Consider the following 15,797-nt stretch of genomic DNA (forward strand, 5'->3'; position numbering starts at 1 on the left):
ATTAAGTCAGCTTTTGGTCCGGACCAAACAAGCGGACTAAAAGACTTTTCTGGTCTGAATACACCCTAGAACATTCCTAGTAAAAATACATACAATTCATCATTGACCTCATTTTAATAATAGTGAATGTTCCCAATTTCTTAGTCAAATACCCATATATTAAACAACGGAATGTAGATAAACACAAAGAGGTTAAATTGCAAGTTTTACACTTTCATCTTTGGATATTCTACCATATTGACATTTGCAGTTAAAATAAAACAATAAGCCTCAAATAATGTTTTGGCCTTGCATTGTTTTTTCTCATTCTTAGGTTTATTGTCAGAGTAATCAAACCCTATTGCACTTTTTAATGTTTCCTTTAATGTTTCTCAAGTTTGTGGCTGTGGTGCAGGACCAGGAAAAATAACTACTGTGTTGGCCCGAATGTAAGACGATGTTTTTTGCATTGAAATAAGACTGAAAAAGTGTGGGTCGTCTTACATTCGGAGTCTAGACATTATAATATAAAATATATAAAATAACATGCTTTTTCTCTCAAATATATTGTTATAATCATTTGTTTCAGATGTAATAATTTTCTGTATGAAAATTAAATTTGGTGTTCAAAATGTCTTTCTTCAAACTTGAGTCTTTAAAAAGAGGGGATCGTCTTATAATCAGGGTCGTCTTATTATTATTATTATTATACTATATACCGTAATTTTTGGACTAAAAGTCGCTCCGGAATATAGGTTGCATTAGCCATAAAATGCACAATAACGTGAAAAAAAACATACCGTAATTTTCGGACTAAAAGTCGCTCCGGAATATAGGTCGCATAAGCCATAAAAAGCACAATAACGTGAAAAAAAACATACCGTAATTTTCTGACTAAAAGTCGCTCCGGAATATAGGTCGCATTAGCCATAAAATGCACAATAACGTGATAAAAAACATATATAAGTCGCTCCGGAGCATAAGTCGCATTTTCGGGGGAAATTTATTCGACAAAATCCAACACCAAGAACAGACATGAACCAGCAACAACAGGCTAAACGATAGGTATGCTAACGTGACATAAACACAAACGAAGAGCTGAGAACGGGCCTGACGTAACATTCAGAGTTATTAAAAAAACTATTACATAAATAACACGTTTATAAAACTATCTGTGTCACTCCAATTCATCAAATCCATCGATCGTCCTTTGTCAACAATGGGTGCGCGCCGCTGACGGCACCTGCACTTCAAAATATTCCACAGGCCCATATAACGATATATATAAATTAGATATCAAATAACTTACAGTTAGGTGGGTGCGGGTTCGATTCCACCTCCGGCCTTCCCTGTGTGGAGTTTGCATGTTCTCCCCGGGCCTGCATGGGTTTTCTCCGGTTTCCTCCCACATCCCAAAGATGTGCTTGGTAGGCCGATTGAAGACTCCAAATTGTCCCTAGGTGTGAGTGCGAGTGCGAATGGTTGTTTGTCTCTGTGTGCCCTGCGATTGGCTGGCAACCGGTTCAGGGTGTCCCCCGCCTACTGCCCGATGACGGCTGGGATAGGCTCCAGCACACCCGCGACCCCCGTGGGGATTGAGCGGTTCGGAAAATTGATGGATGTATAACTACTATATAAGCAATAATATTAGCAAGCCATCTGTGCACTCTACATCATTAAATCCATCGATCAAATTCCTCGTCCTTTGTCAACAACGCCGCGCGTGCGCCCTGACGTCAGCCTCGTCGTTATTCCACAGATCTAGTATATAACTATATTGTAGCGTTAACAAAGTACAAGGAAAGACGTGGGTTTGGTAAACGGCTCTTTATTTAACAAAACAAACTTCCAGGCGTGTGGCGGCGTGGACTTCCAGCCACGGAGGTGGAAGAGAGATCCATAGAATAGGACCGGGCGTGCGTAAAAGCCATGACCGAGCCCCAAACACCGTCCCCGGACAGCCACCCGGCCGAGCACCGGCCCCCGACTTCTATCCACGGAGGTGAAAGAGAGCTCCGTAGAGTAGGACCGGGCGTGCGTAAAAGCCATAATAGTTTTTCAAACCTTCTGTGTCACTCCAAATCCTTAAATCCTGTCACTTAGAAACAAAGCCGCTAATGATGCCGGTAGTACGTGGGGCCCTTTGTCATCTTCGTCATCCCGTGATCAATCTTTGTCCTTTTTGTAAACAACCGCCGCGTCGCGCCACGTCGCGCTGCTGACGTCACTTGGAATTCAAATTACAGTAATCCCTTGCGACATCGCGGTTCGTTTATTGCGGTTTCACTTTTTTCTTTTTTTTTTTTGAAAATTTTTGAAAAAAACACATATAAGTCGCTACTTATTATAAGTCGCCCCCCCACCCAAACTATGAAAAAAAAAACTTATAGTAGACTTATAGTCCGAAAATTACTATACTTACTTACTATATTCGGGCCAATACGGTAAATACTGTAGGACAAAATTTACCACCGGTGCCATGTGGGCTCTGTTTGTGCCGCTTTGTGCTGGCCAGCCAACCAGAAAATAAGAAAAGAACTGTCCCCTTATTTTTTGGCCTCTGCCACCTGTCCAATTGTTGTTGTTTTTTGACACCTGTACCAGGCCGTCAGAGCTGGGCTTAACTGTCATTGCTGGTGGCATGGCACTAGCCTGTGACACAGGGAATATGGGGGACTAATCATACTGACTTTAAATAACAAATTATACACATTAGAATTAGACTACTATGCCCTGCAACTCGCTGGAGAACAGTTCAGGCTGCTGTCAGCCTTTTGCTTGATGGCAGCTGAGATAGGCTCCAAACCCCCGTAACCCTGAACAGGATAAGCGGTGTTGGAAATGAATGGATAAAATGGATATTAGACTATTTGCTGTAAACCAGTGCTTCTGTGCTTCATTTTCTGTGATGCCCCCCCTAAGGAGAAGAAAAAATTTCATTCACCCCATGTTATTAACATTAAAGAAACAAAAAATAAATACAAAAAAAAGATCAACTTACAACAAAGAATAACTTTATTAATAACATTGTTTTTAGTCTCTAAAAGAACAGATTCAAAGTGCATCACTTTACCTAAAATTAAAATAAATAATAGAATTATAAATTATAATTATTTAAACTATAAACATTCTTGACCAACTACCATTTTATGCTGCAAAAAATACAATAAAATAATAATAAACAAACATAATATTAAATTAAATAACAGCAATAAATAATATTCAATTCAAAGTAATCAGCAACATTAACTTAGGAGCACAATATATAAAACATTTTAACCTACAAAACAAAAATGAATAAAACAATTTGTGCTGTTTTTTTAATCAAAATGAGGCAGCATGACGAAGACCATATCCATGGCTGCAGGTAGTATCAGCTCTTCTGCAATGGTGTTTTTTTTTTTTTTTTTTTGCGTTGTGCAATTTGGTACGCTGCTTTATATGATGCTTACAGTGCTTGCTGATTAACTGAAGTAGCATTCACAAAGTGAGATGATTGTTGGCAATATTCAACCTGTTTTTGCTGAAAAACCTCAAGCATCTTATCAGCGTGATTGTGGTGCAATGACTTTATAAGTGCTGCCTTAATTTATTTGGCTTCATACTGTCCGCTGCCAACATTGTAAGGCACAGTAAACACACCGGTCTTTCCTCGTTCCCATCGTAGTCACACTGAAGCCGAGTGCTATGTACGCTTCGTCATATTTCCTTGTCTTAGCTTTCGTGTGACTCTCAATTCTCTTATCTCCGTCTCTCTCCGCCGATCTTTTCAACCCTGTTAAATATTTTTCCATGGTGTCCCACTGCACTTTTTAGACTTCACTTTAGACTTTCTACAGTGTAGATTCATAAACAACTCAGCTAATTTCTCTTTTTGCTCTCAAGTTGGTAAAATATTCAGAGCCCAACAAAATTAAGATATACGTATTCTGTAGATACCAACTGTTATGGGAACGTCGTTTGTTATTTGGCCTTTTTGAGAGGCTGCTTGAAAAAATCATGAAGAGGCTTCCCTCCCAAAATTAAATTGTATCATAAAGTAGAAAACAAATAAGTGAGAGGGGCTGAATTGCTTTAGTTGAAACAAAATAACTCACTGGCTGGTTCCGGGACTTTTTGGCAGCAGGAAAAAAAACAAAAAACAGATGCAGTGTAAACCTATTGGTTGCTGACCTTTAATCGGCTTACGTTGGCTCCGTGACAGGTGACTGGCACCTCTGAAGGATCACAGACATCACTGCTCATGCACACATTGTGTGTGTGTGTGCGTGCATGAACACGCACACACACACACACACACACACACACATACACACACACGCACACACACACACACACACACACACACACACACGTCATAAAATAATATATCCATCCATCCATCTTCTTCCGCTTATCCGGGGTCGGGTCGCGGGGGCAGCAGCTTTAGGAGGGACTCCCAGACTTCCCTCTCCCCAGCCACTTCATCCAGCTCATCCCGGGGGATCCCAAGGCGTTCCCAGGCCAGCTGAGAGACATAGTCTCTCCAGCGCGTCCTGGGTCGTCCCCGGGGTCTCCTACCGGCGGGACATGCCCGGAACACCTCCCCAGGGAGGCGTCCAGGAGGCATCCTGATAAGATGCCCGAGCCACCTCATCTGGCTCCTCTCAACGTGGAGGAGTAGCGACTCTACTCCGAGTCTCTCCCGGATGACCGAGCTTCTCACCCTATCTCTAAGGGAGAGCCCGGACATCCTGCGGAGAAAACTCATTTCGGCCGCTTGTATCCGAGATCTCGTTCTTTCGGTCACGACCCATAGCTCGTGACCATAGGTGAGGGTAGGAGCGTAAATCGACCGGTAAATTGAGAGCTTTGCCTTTTGGCTCAGCTCTCTCTTCACCACAACGGACCGGTACAGGGTCCGCATTACTGCCGACGCTGCACCGATCCGCCTGTCGATCTCACGCTCCATCCTCCCCTCACTCGTGAACAAGACTCCAAGATACTTGAACTCCTCCACTTGGGGCAGGATCTCATCCCCGATCCGGAGAGGGCATTCCACCCTTTTCCGATCGAGGACCATGGACTCGGATTTGGAGGTGCTGACCCTCATCCCGACCGCTTCACACTCGGCTGCGAACCGTTCCAGCGAGAGCTGGAGATCACGGCCTGAAGAAGCCAACAGCACCACGTCATCTGCAAAAAGCAGGGACGCGATGCTGAGGTCTCCAAACCGGACCCCCTCAACGCCTCGGCTGCGCCTAGAAATTCTGTCCATAAAAATTATGAACAGAATCGGTGACAAAGGGCAGCCTTGGCGGAGTCCAACCCTCACTGGGAACGAATCCGACTTACTGCCGGAAATGCGGACCAGACTCTGGCATCGGTGATACAGGGACCGAACCGCCCTTATCAGTTGGCTCGGCACCCCATACTCCCGAAGCACCCTCCACAGAACCTCCCGAGGGACACGGTCGAACGCCTTCTCCAAGTCCACAAAACACATGTGGACTGGTTGGGCGAACTCCCATGCACCCTCGAGGATCCTGCCGAGGGTGTAGAGCTGGTCCACTGTTCCACGGCCAGGACGAAAGCCACACTGCTCCTCCTGAATCCGAGGTTCGACCTCCCGACGGACCCTCCTCTCCAGCACCCCTGAATAGACCTTACCAGGGAGGCTGAGGAGTGTGATTCCCCTGTAATTGGAACACACCCTCCGGTCCCCCTTCTTAAAGAGGGGAACCACCACCCCAGTCTGCCAATCCAGAGGCACTGTCCCCGATGTCCACGCAACGTTGTAGAGGCGTGTCAGCCATGACAGCCCCACAACATCCAGAGCCTTTAGGAACTCTGGGCGGATCTCATCCACCCCCGGGGCCTTGCCACCGAGGAGTTTTTTAACTACCTCAGTGACTTCGACCCCAGAGATTGGAGAATCCGCCTCAGAGTCTCCAGGCCCTGCTTCCTCAATGGAAGGCGTGTAGGTGGAATTGAGGAGGTCTTCGAAGTATTCTCCCCACCGACTCACGACGTCCCGAGTCGAGGTCAGCAGCACGCCACCCCCACTGTAAACAGTGTTGACGTTGCACTGCTTCCCCCTCCTGAGACGCCGGATGGTGGACCAGAATTTCCTCGAAGCCGTCCGAAAGTCATTCTCCATGGCCTCACCGAACTCCTCCCACGCCCGGGTTTTTGCCTCAGCAACCGCCGAAGCCGCGTTCCGCTTGGCCATCCGGTACCTGTCAGCTGCCTCCGGAGTCCCGCAGGCCAAAACGGCCCAATAGGACTCCTTCTTCAGCTTGACGGCATCCCTTACCGCCGGTGTCCACCAGCGGGTTCGGGGGTTGCCGCCACGACAGGCACCAACGACATTACGGCCACAGCTCCGGTCGGCCGCCTCAACAATGGAGGCGCGGAACATGGTCCACTCAGACTCAATGTCCCCCGCCTCCCCCGGGACGTGGGAAAAGCTCTGCCGGAGGTGGGAGTTGAAGCTCTTCCTGACAGGAGATTCTGCCAGACGTTCCCAGCAGACCCTCACAGAGCGTTTGGGTCTGCCAGGTCGGACCGGCATCTTCCCCCACCATCGGAGCCAACCCACCACCAGGTGGTGATCAGTTGACAGCTCCGCCCCTCTCTTCACCCGAGTGTCCAAAACATGCGGCCGCAAATCCGATGACACGACTACAAAGTCGATCATCGAACTGCGGCCTAGGGTGTCCTGGTGCCAAGTGCACACATGGACATCCTTATGCTTGAACATGGTGTTCATTATTGAAAATCCATGTCGAGCACAGAAGTCCAACAATAGAACACCGCTCGGGTTCAGATCGGGGGGGCCGTTCCTCCCAATCACGCCCTTCCAGGTCTCACTGTCATTGCCCACGTGAGCATTGAAGTCACCCAGTAGAACGATGGAGTCCCCAGAAGGAGCGCTTAGGAGGACCCCTCCGTGAGTCGTCACCTTATCGTGGTGGAGGGGTTTGCGTGCCCTTATGATCCTAGGAGCCATGTTGTCGGGGGCTTCATGCCCCTGGTAGGGTCACCCATGGCAAACGGGTCCTAGGTGAGGGGCCAGACAAAGCACGGCTCACAGAAGCCCCTTATGATGATTGAAATAAATGGACTTCGTTTTCCCTCGCCCGGACGCGGGTCACCGGGGCCTCCCTCTGGAGCCAGGCCTGGAGGCGGGGCTCGAAGGCGAGCGTCTGGTGGCCGGGCCTTCGCCCATGGGGCCCGGCCGGGCATAGCCCGAAAAGGAAACGTGGGTCCCCCTTCCCATGGGCTCACCACCTGTGGGAGGGGCCAAAGGGGTCGGGTGCAATGTGTGCTGGGCGGCAGCCAAAGGCAGGGACCTTGGCGGTCTGATCCCCGGCTGCAGAAGCTGGCTCTTGGGACATGGAATGTCACCTCTCTGGCTGGAAAGGAGCCCGAGCTGGTGTGCGAGGCAGAAAAATTCCGACTAGATATAGTCGGACTAGCCTCCACGCACAGTTTGGGTTCCGGTACAAGCCCTCTCGAGAGGGGCTGGACTCTCTTTCACTCTGGAGTTGCCCACGGTGAGAGGCGTCGAGCAGGTGTGGGTATACTTATTGCCCCCCGGCTGGGCGCCTGCACATTGGGGTTCACCCCGGTGAACGAGAGGGTAGCCTCCCTCCGCCTTCGGGTGGGGGGACGGGTCCTGACTGTTGTTTGTGTCTATGCACCAAACAGCAGCTCAGAGTACCCACCCTTCTTGGGGTCCCTGGAGGAAGTGCTAAAATAATATAATAATAATAAAATAATATCTACTAGATTCTGAAGCTACAGTGCAGCTACTTTTACTATTTTCTAATCCAGAACCAGTATTTGTATTGTATTTTTTTTCTTTAACATTCATACACCCTTAAAGAGGTCAAATTAAATTTTAGGCTAGCATGTTGACAAAATCAGTCAATGGTTACATTTGAGTAGACCCTCATATTGGAACCTAATTGCTTCGTTGATCAACTTTCATGGTAATTATACCATATGAAATATAAAGTACAAAATTAATATTTAGTATATGTTGGTTGTTTGATACTTTGTGGTTGTGTACGGACATGCATTTTAGTCATGTTTTGAAACTTCATGTGATAGAATCTCCAAACATTATTTTCCAGATTACTGTATCCATTGTTAATAGAGGCTGACCCAACAGTATTAAATTAAGGCTACATTTGGACTATATTAACCATCCGTGGACGAACCGGGTGAAATACAACAAGCAAATATGACAGGTCTGTATTGTCGTGGATGCCCATCATTTTAATTTGTCAAAGTGTTTGCCTATGCAGTCAAAATGTGGATGAGAAACCTAAATAGTCGTAGTAAACAGTGGTGAATTTCACTAAACTTGAAGGTATGAAGTAGGGCGTATCAAAACTTGGAGATGGTCTGTTGTGGGTCAGGAATGTGGATGAGTGAATTAGTTGTTGACAGAAATGAATACTGCCAAACAGTTATTGAGCAACGATATGCGCTATCCTGTGCTGACGCCGACTCTGGAGCTTGGCCCAGCATAAGAGTTTGACTCCACACTGCCAGGGCCACAAACATGCCCCAATCTGGTTGTTGTCCATGTTTCATCAATAGAAAGCCTTGAAAGAATGTCCACATCAGAACGTGACAGACTGGCATCCGTGGAAAACTGTGGGTCGAATTGGAGTGCGCCTTTGTACTTCTGGAACTCAGCAGCCCTTGGTGCTGTGATAGTTCATGTGAAAACAGCACGATTTAAGTGAAAAAAAAAAGCCACATTCTTTACTGCACACAGCTATCGGCTGCCGTGGTTGGTACAAAGACCAGTTATACTCTATTTTATATTTTTTTGCTGCTCCACTCGCTTGTCTGTACATCTAAACTTCCTGTTGTTTACGTTCTTGTAATCCATAAGAGAAGGGATTGACATTATATGATTGGTTATTTGTATTTTATACATTTGCTGTGAGCACAAACCAAACAAAACAAACAAACAGATTTGATCCATTAAAAAAACACATACACACATATTTACTTTATATGTATTCATTTCTTTATTTTGTTCAATTCCATAGCACGCCTCATTGAAATTTTCTCGCTTTAACAACAATGTGTCAAAGTGTGCGGACATTTTTGCACAAGAGTCTGAAAATGAATGATGACCACTAGTTTGCATGAGTGTGTGGATTGCTTTACTCACAGGACTGGACCGAGTCATGTTTGTCCTCAGCAGAGAATGATCCTACCAAGTCAAACAAGTGGCACGTTGCCACGTCAGCAGTCCATTCATACACACATGAGGAGGTATTGACACAGTGTGTAGCTAAAACCTCAGCACTAAGGGCCACTCACATTTACAATTGGAACAGAGCGAGCAGTGTGAACTCATTACATCAAACTGAGAAACCCGTGTGTGTTTAGGGGTTGACCTGACATTATTTACACTGACAGAATAAATATGTCGACAACCACAATGAAATAACCATGTAAACATTGAATTACATTTGCTCTTGCTTTCTCAATTATGTAAAAAAAACAGAAAAAACGTTATCACTAATTTATGCAGATAACACATATGCAGGTAATGTGTAAAAGTGCATTTTAGATAAGATACTAATAGGACGCGCTCCCCAAGTTACAATATTACTGCCACATTTATGTTACAACTTTCAGCTTGTCCCGTTGCCACGGGGAGTTACTAGCCTGATTTGTTTTGCATAGTTTCGACATTGAATGCAACCCACACTGTTATTTTTTTCCTGGGCTTGGGACGAGGCTGGGAATCAAACCCGTGTCATCTGCATGAAAGGAAACAGCATGTAACATTACACTACCAGTGTTTACATCTGTAAATATAAAATTTATTATTTCTTCCACCTTCAAGAACCAACCAGAATTGTGTTTCCCTCTGTCCAGATTGTCGAACATTAAAAGTGCAGCATGGAGACATCAGCTCCAGCTGCCACTGAGAAGAAGGAGTGCAAAGGTACTGGTTTGGATGGAAGCAGCTTCTCAGAAATTCCAAAGAAGCCCTCCCCCACCTCCAGAGGTACAATAGTTATCTAAAATTCCATTTTTGTTAAGCCTTTAGTTTAAAAACTGCAAACTGCAATTTTTCTTGGTCCAATAATAGTTGCAAAATCAGACTGTTGGACTGCATTTCCTTCACACACGCATATTTTAGATCTAGTTTCTATTTGCTGTAGTGTCATGTTCCACTGTGCTATGAGCATAATGTAAAACACGATGACTCGCATAAGTAATTGGGTGATACAAAAGATGGGGGCTGCATCATTTGGGGATGTCAGAGAGGAGATGATGAAAAAATGCTATAATGAGGTCCAAAGACCTTGTTCTCACCTCCCGAGTGTACATTTCATGAATTACTAAAAAAGGCTGGCATAGCACTGGAGGACATGGTGTATCAGAGGCCTCGGATAAAGTCAGTGAAAAAGGAAGGGCCTTTGAAATGCAAACAAGATGTCATATGATATTGTGGTATTAGCGATTTTTTGTTCTTAATGATGAACTTGGTGGCCTGCTACAAGATGAGTCATGAGCATTAATTGTTTAGGGATGTGGGGTTGAAACTAGGACGTTTCAGTGCACCCACCCTGGCACCTCCACAAAGGGTCTACAAGTATTTTCAAGTCAGCAAAGAAAATATCTAACTAGCTTGAGATCAATTATTTATAGATATGACCACGTCATTTAGCTCTATAGGGGTTGACATCAAATCACAGACCAATAGTAATGCCAACTTATCAACAACTATTTGGGGATGTGACGTAACACAGAGGGTGCATGTTGGGTCAAAGTCACAAAATAAACATAAAAATAGGAGAGCTCTTGTTTTCATTGGCAAATATATGACGAAAAGCAGGCTTAACGAGGTCACGGGACCTTGTTCATGCCTCTGAGGTACCCATGTTATAAATTACTAAATTCTGGTGGTGGACTCAACTTGTAGACTTTGAAAACCCACAGAGACATCATCTGAAGGCTACTGCAGGAGCAAATCATTCATACCATCATCTAGCTGACTTAAACACTCGGAGGGATAATGAAAAAATGGAACATTTGATTGTCCTTAGACACTTGCTCTGCTTTTGTTGTCGTTTAGTTTATTCATTATATGATCCAGTTTTTAAGCATGCATAAGCAAAGAAAAATAGGGCAAATGTGTATACATCAAGAATCCTTTTTAAGATGACAAACATTGTTCTTAAAGATGCTCTATTTATTTAGGTTAGTTGTGTTTGGGAATATCCAAACCACAGAGACTACATTTAAAGAAATGAAATAATAAACAACTGAAACATTAAAATCTTATAAACACACTCAAATCCATTCTGTTTTTCTCCCCATTTGCAATCCTTTCGCTTTAAGGAGAGCCGCTTTGATCTTTTTGAACCATTCTTTGTATTGGAGCGTTAAGACACGTTGTACTACAATGTATGCATATATGTGGCCTCTAAGGAAGAATGTGTGTTGGGACAAATATATATACTGTATAGTACAAGAAAGAGAGAGCTTTGAGTTGCAAGTACAAAAAGTGCAGGTTAGCCACAGTCTGTAAGATAAGAATCAAACTGCTTGCTTAAAGCCTTGTTAATGGTTCTAAATGGGCCCCCGCATTTGGTGAGACAGCCTGCATCTTTCCCATAGCTACAGGGCTTGCTTCCACAGGCTTGTCACTTGCAACCTGACTCCAAAGCCCCAGGATTTACAAGCCTGCATTAACCTGAGCCTTAACTATGTCAGTGTATCATGTGTTCAGATAAGGTGCCTGCTTCCAGGACAGTAAAAGATCAAACCATTTCTAAAGGGAAAACTGTGAAAAACATGCCTCTACTTCCATACTTAATAACAAATTCTGAATCATGTGTGCTACCGTGAGCACTGTTAGTTACCTTTGAGGTCTGTTTCAATTGTAGACTTGTATGACTTGTTTTATAGTCTTATTATAGTCTCAGTTCGTACCAGGCCATTGGAGCAGATTGATTCACTGGTTACCGCCCAAGCGGTGTATATATGCATACATAGTAGATGGTTGGCCAGTTTACAGACATGACTTTCATGACAATTACTAATGTCATTTAGCATAAAGGCATGTTGTAGTTTCTGTGTTGTTACTCATAGCTGTTTGTATCCATGGTGGTGCACCTCAACGCACCATTCAGCCCTTCATCTTGAGTTTACTCACAACAATGTGCGCCCTGATTGTATACGTATGCTGCTCCTTCTGAATATAAGGCTGATGGATGAAGAAGAGAAGTCTTGTATAATGACTGCTGCTCAGAGAAGAGTGTGCCTTTGAGATAAAGAGTAGCATGTTAATCATGGCTATCACTGCTGCATTTCAGATGCTGCTCAGGCACCTAGTCGTGTTTCTCTGGAGGGCGCTCTGGCGCAGGTCATGGCCCCCTTGGCAGAGAAAAATGTCCCAGAGAAAGAAAAAAAACCAACACCCTCCTCCCTACTACTTGCTCTATCCAAAAGCCTACTCCAAAGGGACAGCCACTAATCTTCCTGAGAAAAGAGTTCTGCCTTTCTTTCTATACTCCTAAATGGGGCTGTTATGCTCCTCTAGTTTTCACAGACTGTGCGAGGTAGAGGAATGGGGTGAGGTCTCAGAGGTCAGCGTTATGGAGAGATGACCGCATGCTAGCCAGATACCTTTGCCCTCTTTGGTTTTAACTTCTTGGCCCTCATCCTTAGTTGAAAGAATCAGCAAATTCCTCTTTTGATGCAAGAGCATTCACTAAAAAAAAACAGGAAGGAAAATTGCTGTGGGGCACAGGATTTATTAGGGAATTCTTTTTTGGGCTCAGACAAAATAAAACATTAATTTTAAACAAAGGCATGACGAAGTGCTGTACAACTGGATTGGGTTCTAAAGACACCTAACATGTTGTGCAGTTCGTTTTTAGCCCATATTGACTATTCTAAGCAAAAAACGGAAAGCTGCTCTGTGTGGTCCTTGTGAGTCTACTATTTAATACCACTACAATTTATTTCAAAGTCAAAGTCAAAGTCAGCTTTATTGTAAATTTCTCCACATGCCAAAGACACCCAAAGAAACCGAAATTTCGTTCCCCCCTATCCCACGGTGACAAGGCATGGCCCACAACAGACAATCAAGTAAACAAGTAAACAACAGCATACTGAATAAATAATGAATAAATAACACAACAAATAAATAAATAAGAGGAGCAAAAAGGTGCAAGTGAGCGTACAGCAGACATTCCAGAAAATAGTGCAACAGTGCCGCACGCTACGCAGAAGGGGGTAGCGAGTTCAGGGTCCTAACAGCCTGGAGAAAGAAGCTGTTGGCGAGTCTAGTAGTGCGGGAGCGCAGGCTCCTGTACCTCTTCCCAGAGGGCAGAAGGTCAAACAAAGAGTGAGCCGGGTGAATCATATCTCTCGCAATCGAGGTTGCCTTGCGGGCGAGATGGGAGGTGTAAATGTCCTTCAGGGAGGGGAGCGAAGCACCAATAACCAATAACAGAGACATACTATCAGCAATTTACTGCCCTTCTAAAAAAAACTATCACAAGAAGGGTTGATTATTATTTCTGTCTTGCAATGTCTTTCTTTTTCTATAGCCATGTTTTACATTCACAAACCATTTGTGAAGTCAGTTTCTGCCTCTATTTGTTGGTGGTCTGCTCATGTATAGCCAGACTGCTATCAAATAGATTATTTGAATGCAGCAATCTAGGCTACATTTCTTAGATTATGTAGTCTGATATTTACTTCCATTCACTGTCTCTCTTTCCCCCAAATCCCAAAGAAGGATTCAAACTTTTTTTGTTAAAGGAAAATATAATGTATTTGTTTGTTTGGGCAAGAGTATGATAAAGACTGAATGTGTCAGATAACTTAAAACAAACATAGCTTTGACAGTTGCAAATAAATCTGTGTACCAGATGGGTGTACACACTCTCAGGGCCTAAAGACAACATGTTACAATCCGTGCCTTTTTAAAAGCAGTGGGAGAGAAGAAGGAGTGGTAAAGCAATATATGAATGCTTGAGGGGATTAACCAACACCCCATCAGGCAGCTTTTTCCTCCCCATCCCTTGAGTCTCACAATTCTCTTTGGTGACTACTTCCCCCTTTCACGTTCTTTCCCAGTATGTGAAGTATAATCCATGTCCCTGCTTCTAAGACACTTCCTGCCTGTTTTGTTTGTAGAGCTGATGGGACTGAGCTCAATAAGGTGCCCAGCTTTTTTTCCGCCTCCTAGGTATTGCCTCAGGCCAACAAATGTAATTGATAATAACATGTTGTGAACACCATTGTATATGAATTTGCTGCTTGCTTCTGACCCAGACTAACCTTTGCTCTGGGATAATCTAATTTACTCCCGTAAAGCTCACAGTAAGCGAGACAAAATAAACATCTCAAGAGTTTAAACATGGTAAAACAAAAATGTGTACCAACTGTAAACACAGGCAGGAGGCGCTTGTGTAAACTGACCCTATTCTTCAGTGGTGAGCTGATCTAGAGATGGACAATATGTGGTCGGCCTTGTCACCCCCATCACCAGCACTCCTCCACTCTCGCCTGGAGACACAGCTGTGGTTCACTCTTGTAGAAACATTGCTGGGGAAAAGAATTAACCACAGTGTTGCACTCTGCAGCTCCCTCAGACATGTTACTCAGGGGTCTTTTCGGCGCAAACAAAAAAAATATGCATCTTAAAATGTATAATCATACATGTTGTATTTCTCAGGAGAATGATAGTGTATGTAATACAACAACTATAGACTCCACCATCCACGTTTGGGACGTTTTGCATACTGTACAGTGTACACAATTAAGTCACAAAATATTTGTCTTACAAATTTGTAGATTTCCATCCATCCATCCATTGTCTATACCGCTTGTCCCTACGAGGGTAGTGTCGAAAATTGTATTAATTACCTGATTTATAAAGCAAAAAAGAGGTCTAGCAACCAACCTTTGGATGTTGTCATGTTGATTCCCTCAGCCTTTGTGACAATATCTTGGCCGGGTTTTCAGCAACAGTGCTTGTTTGTGTGAAAATATAAACTTTTGTGGTGAATTACAGTGGCCCTTCGTTCAGGCAGTGCATATAGTCATGAGATGAGTGATGGCAGTGGATACAGGTACAGCAGAATAAACAATATCTGTTCTGGCCACAGTTCTCTGAACCATAGAACATTCTTTAAATAAACAAGTAAATTAAGAACGGGCAAAAGAATTATCTTGCTTCCCCTGCATAGCTAAATTTCCAAAACTGCCACACTTAAAATCATCCATATATAATTGTTTTACATGATAAGTACAGTTCCAAGCTAAGTTACCAAGTTTGTGTCTTAGTGTGAGAAAAAATATGTCTACTATGGGCATTGCATAAAAAATTCATTGCGCAACTGCCACAAAAACACACAATGCTGTATTTTAGATAATAAAAGAAATAATAACATTATGAAAGATAATATGTAGCAAGGGTACATTGCGATAGTTTGGCAGGACTCAGCAGATGAGGAATGGAACCATTAATGTAAAGGTTCACCCTTAAACATCCATCCATCCATCCATTTTCTGAACCGCTTAGTCCCCACGGGGGTCGCGGGCGTGCTGGAGCCTATCCCAGCTGTCATCGGGCAGTAGGCGGGGGACACCCTGAACCGGTTGCCAGCCAATTGCAGGGCACACAGAGACAAACAACCATTCGCACTCGCACTCACACCTAGGGACAATTTGGAGTGATCAATCGGCCTACCAAGCATGTTTTTGGGATGTGGGAGGAAACCGGAGTGCCCGGAGAAAACCCACGCGGGCTCGGGGAGAACATGCAAACTCCG

General features: G+C 44.2%; 1 protein-coding gene across 7 annotated transcripts in view; it reads left to right on the top strand.

Annotated features, from left to right (window-relative positions):
* gli2a (GLI family zinc finger 2a) overlaps positions 1-15,797 on the top strand; it is a 112,385-nt gene that overhangs the window by 20,121 nt on the left and 76,467 nt on the right. For 4 of the 7 annotated variants that reach the window (XM_049729111.2, XM_049729112.2, XM_049729113.2 and 1 more), the window contains one exon: positions 9,874-10,006. In XM_049729111.2, coding sequence (XP_049585068.1) covers positions 9,898-10,006 — 109 coding nt within the window. In that variant the 5' untranslated portion in view covers positions 9,874-9,897. The other 3 variants (XM_049729109.2, XM_049729110.2, XM_068651728.1) reach the window with 3 other exon arrangements.

The sequence above is a fragment of the Syngnathus scovelli genome, chromosome 8, assembly GCF_024217435.2.
Source record: "Syngnathus scovelli strain Florida chromosome 8, RoL_Ssco_1.2, whole genome shotgun sequence".
Taxonomy (NCBI): domain Eukaryota; kingdom Metazoa; phylum Chordata; class Actinopteri; order Syngnathiformes; family Syngnathidae; genus Syngnathus; species Syngnathus scovelli.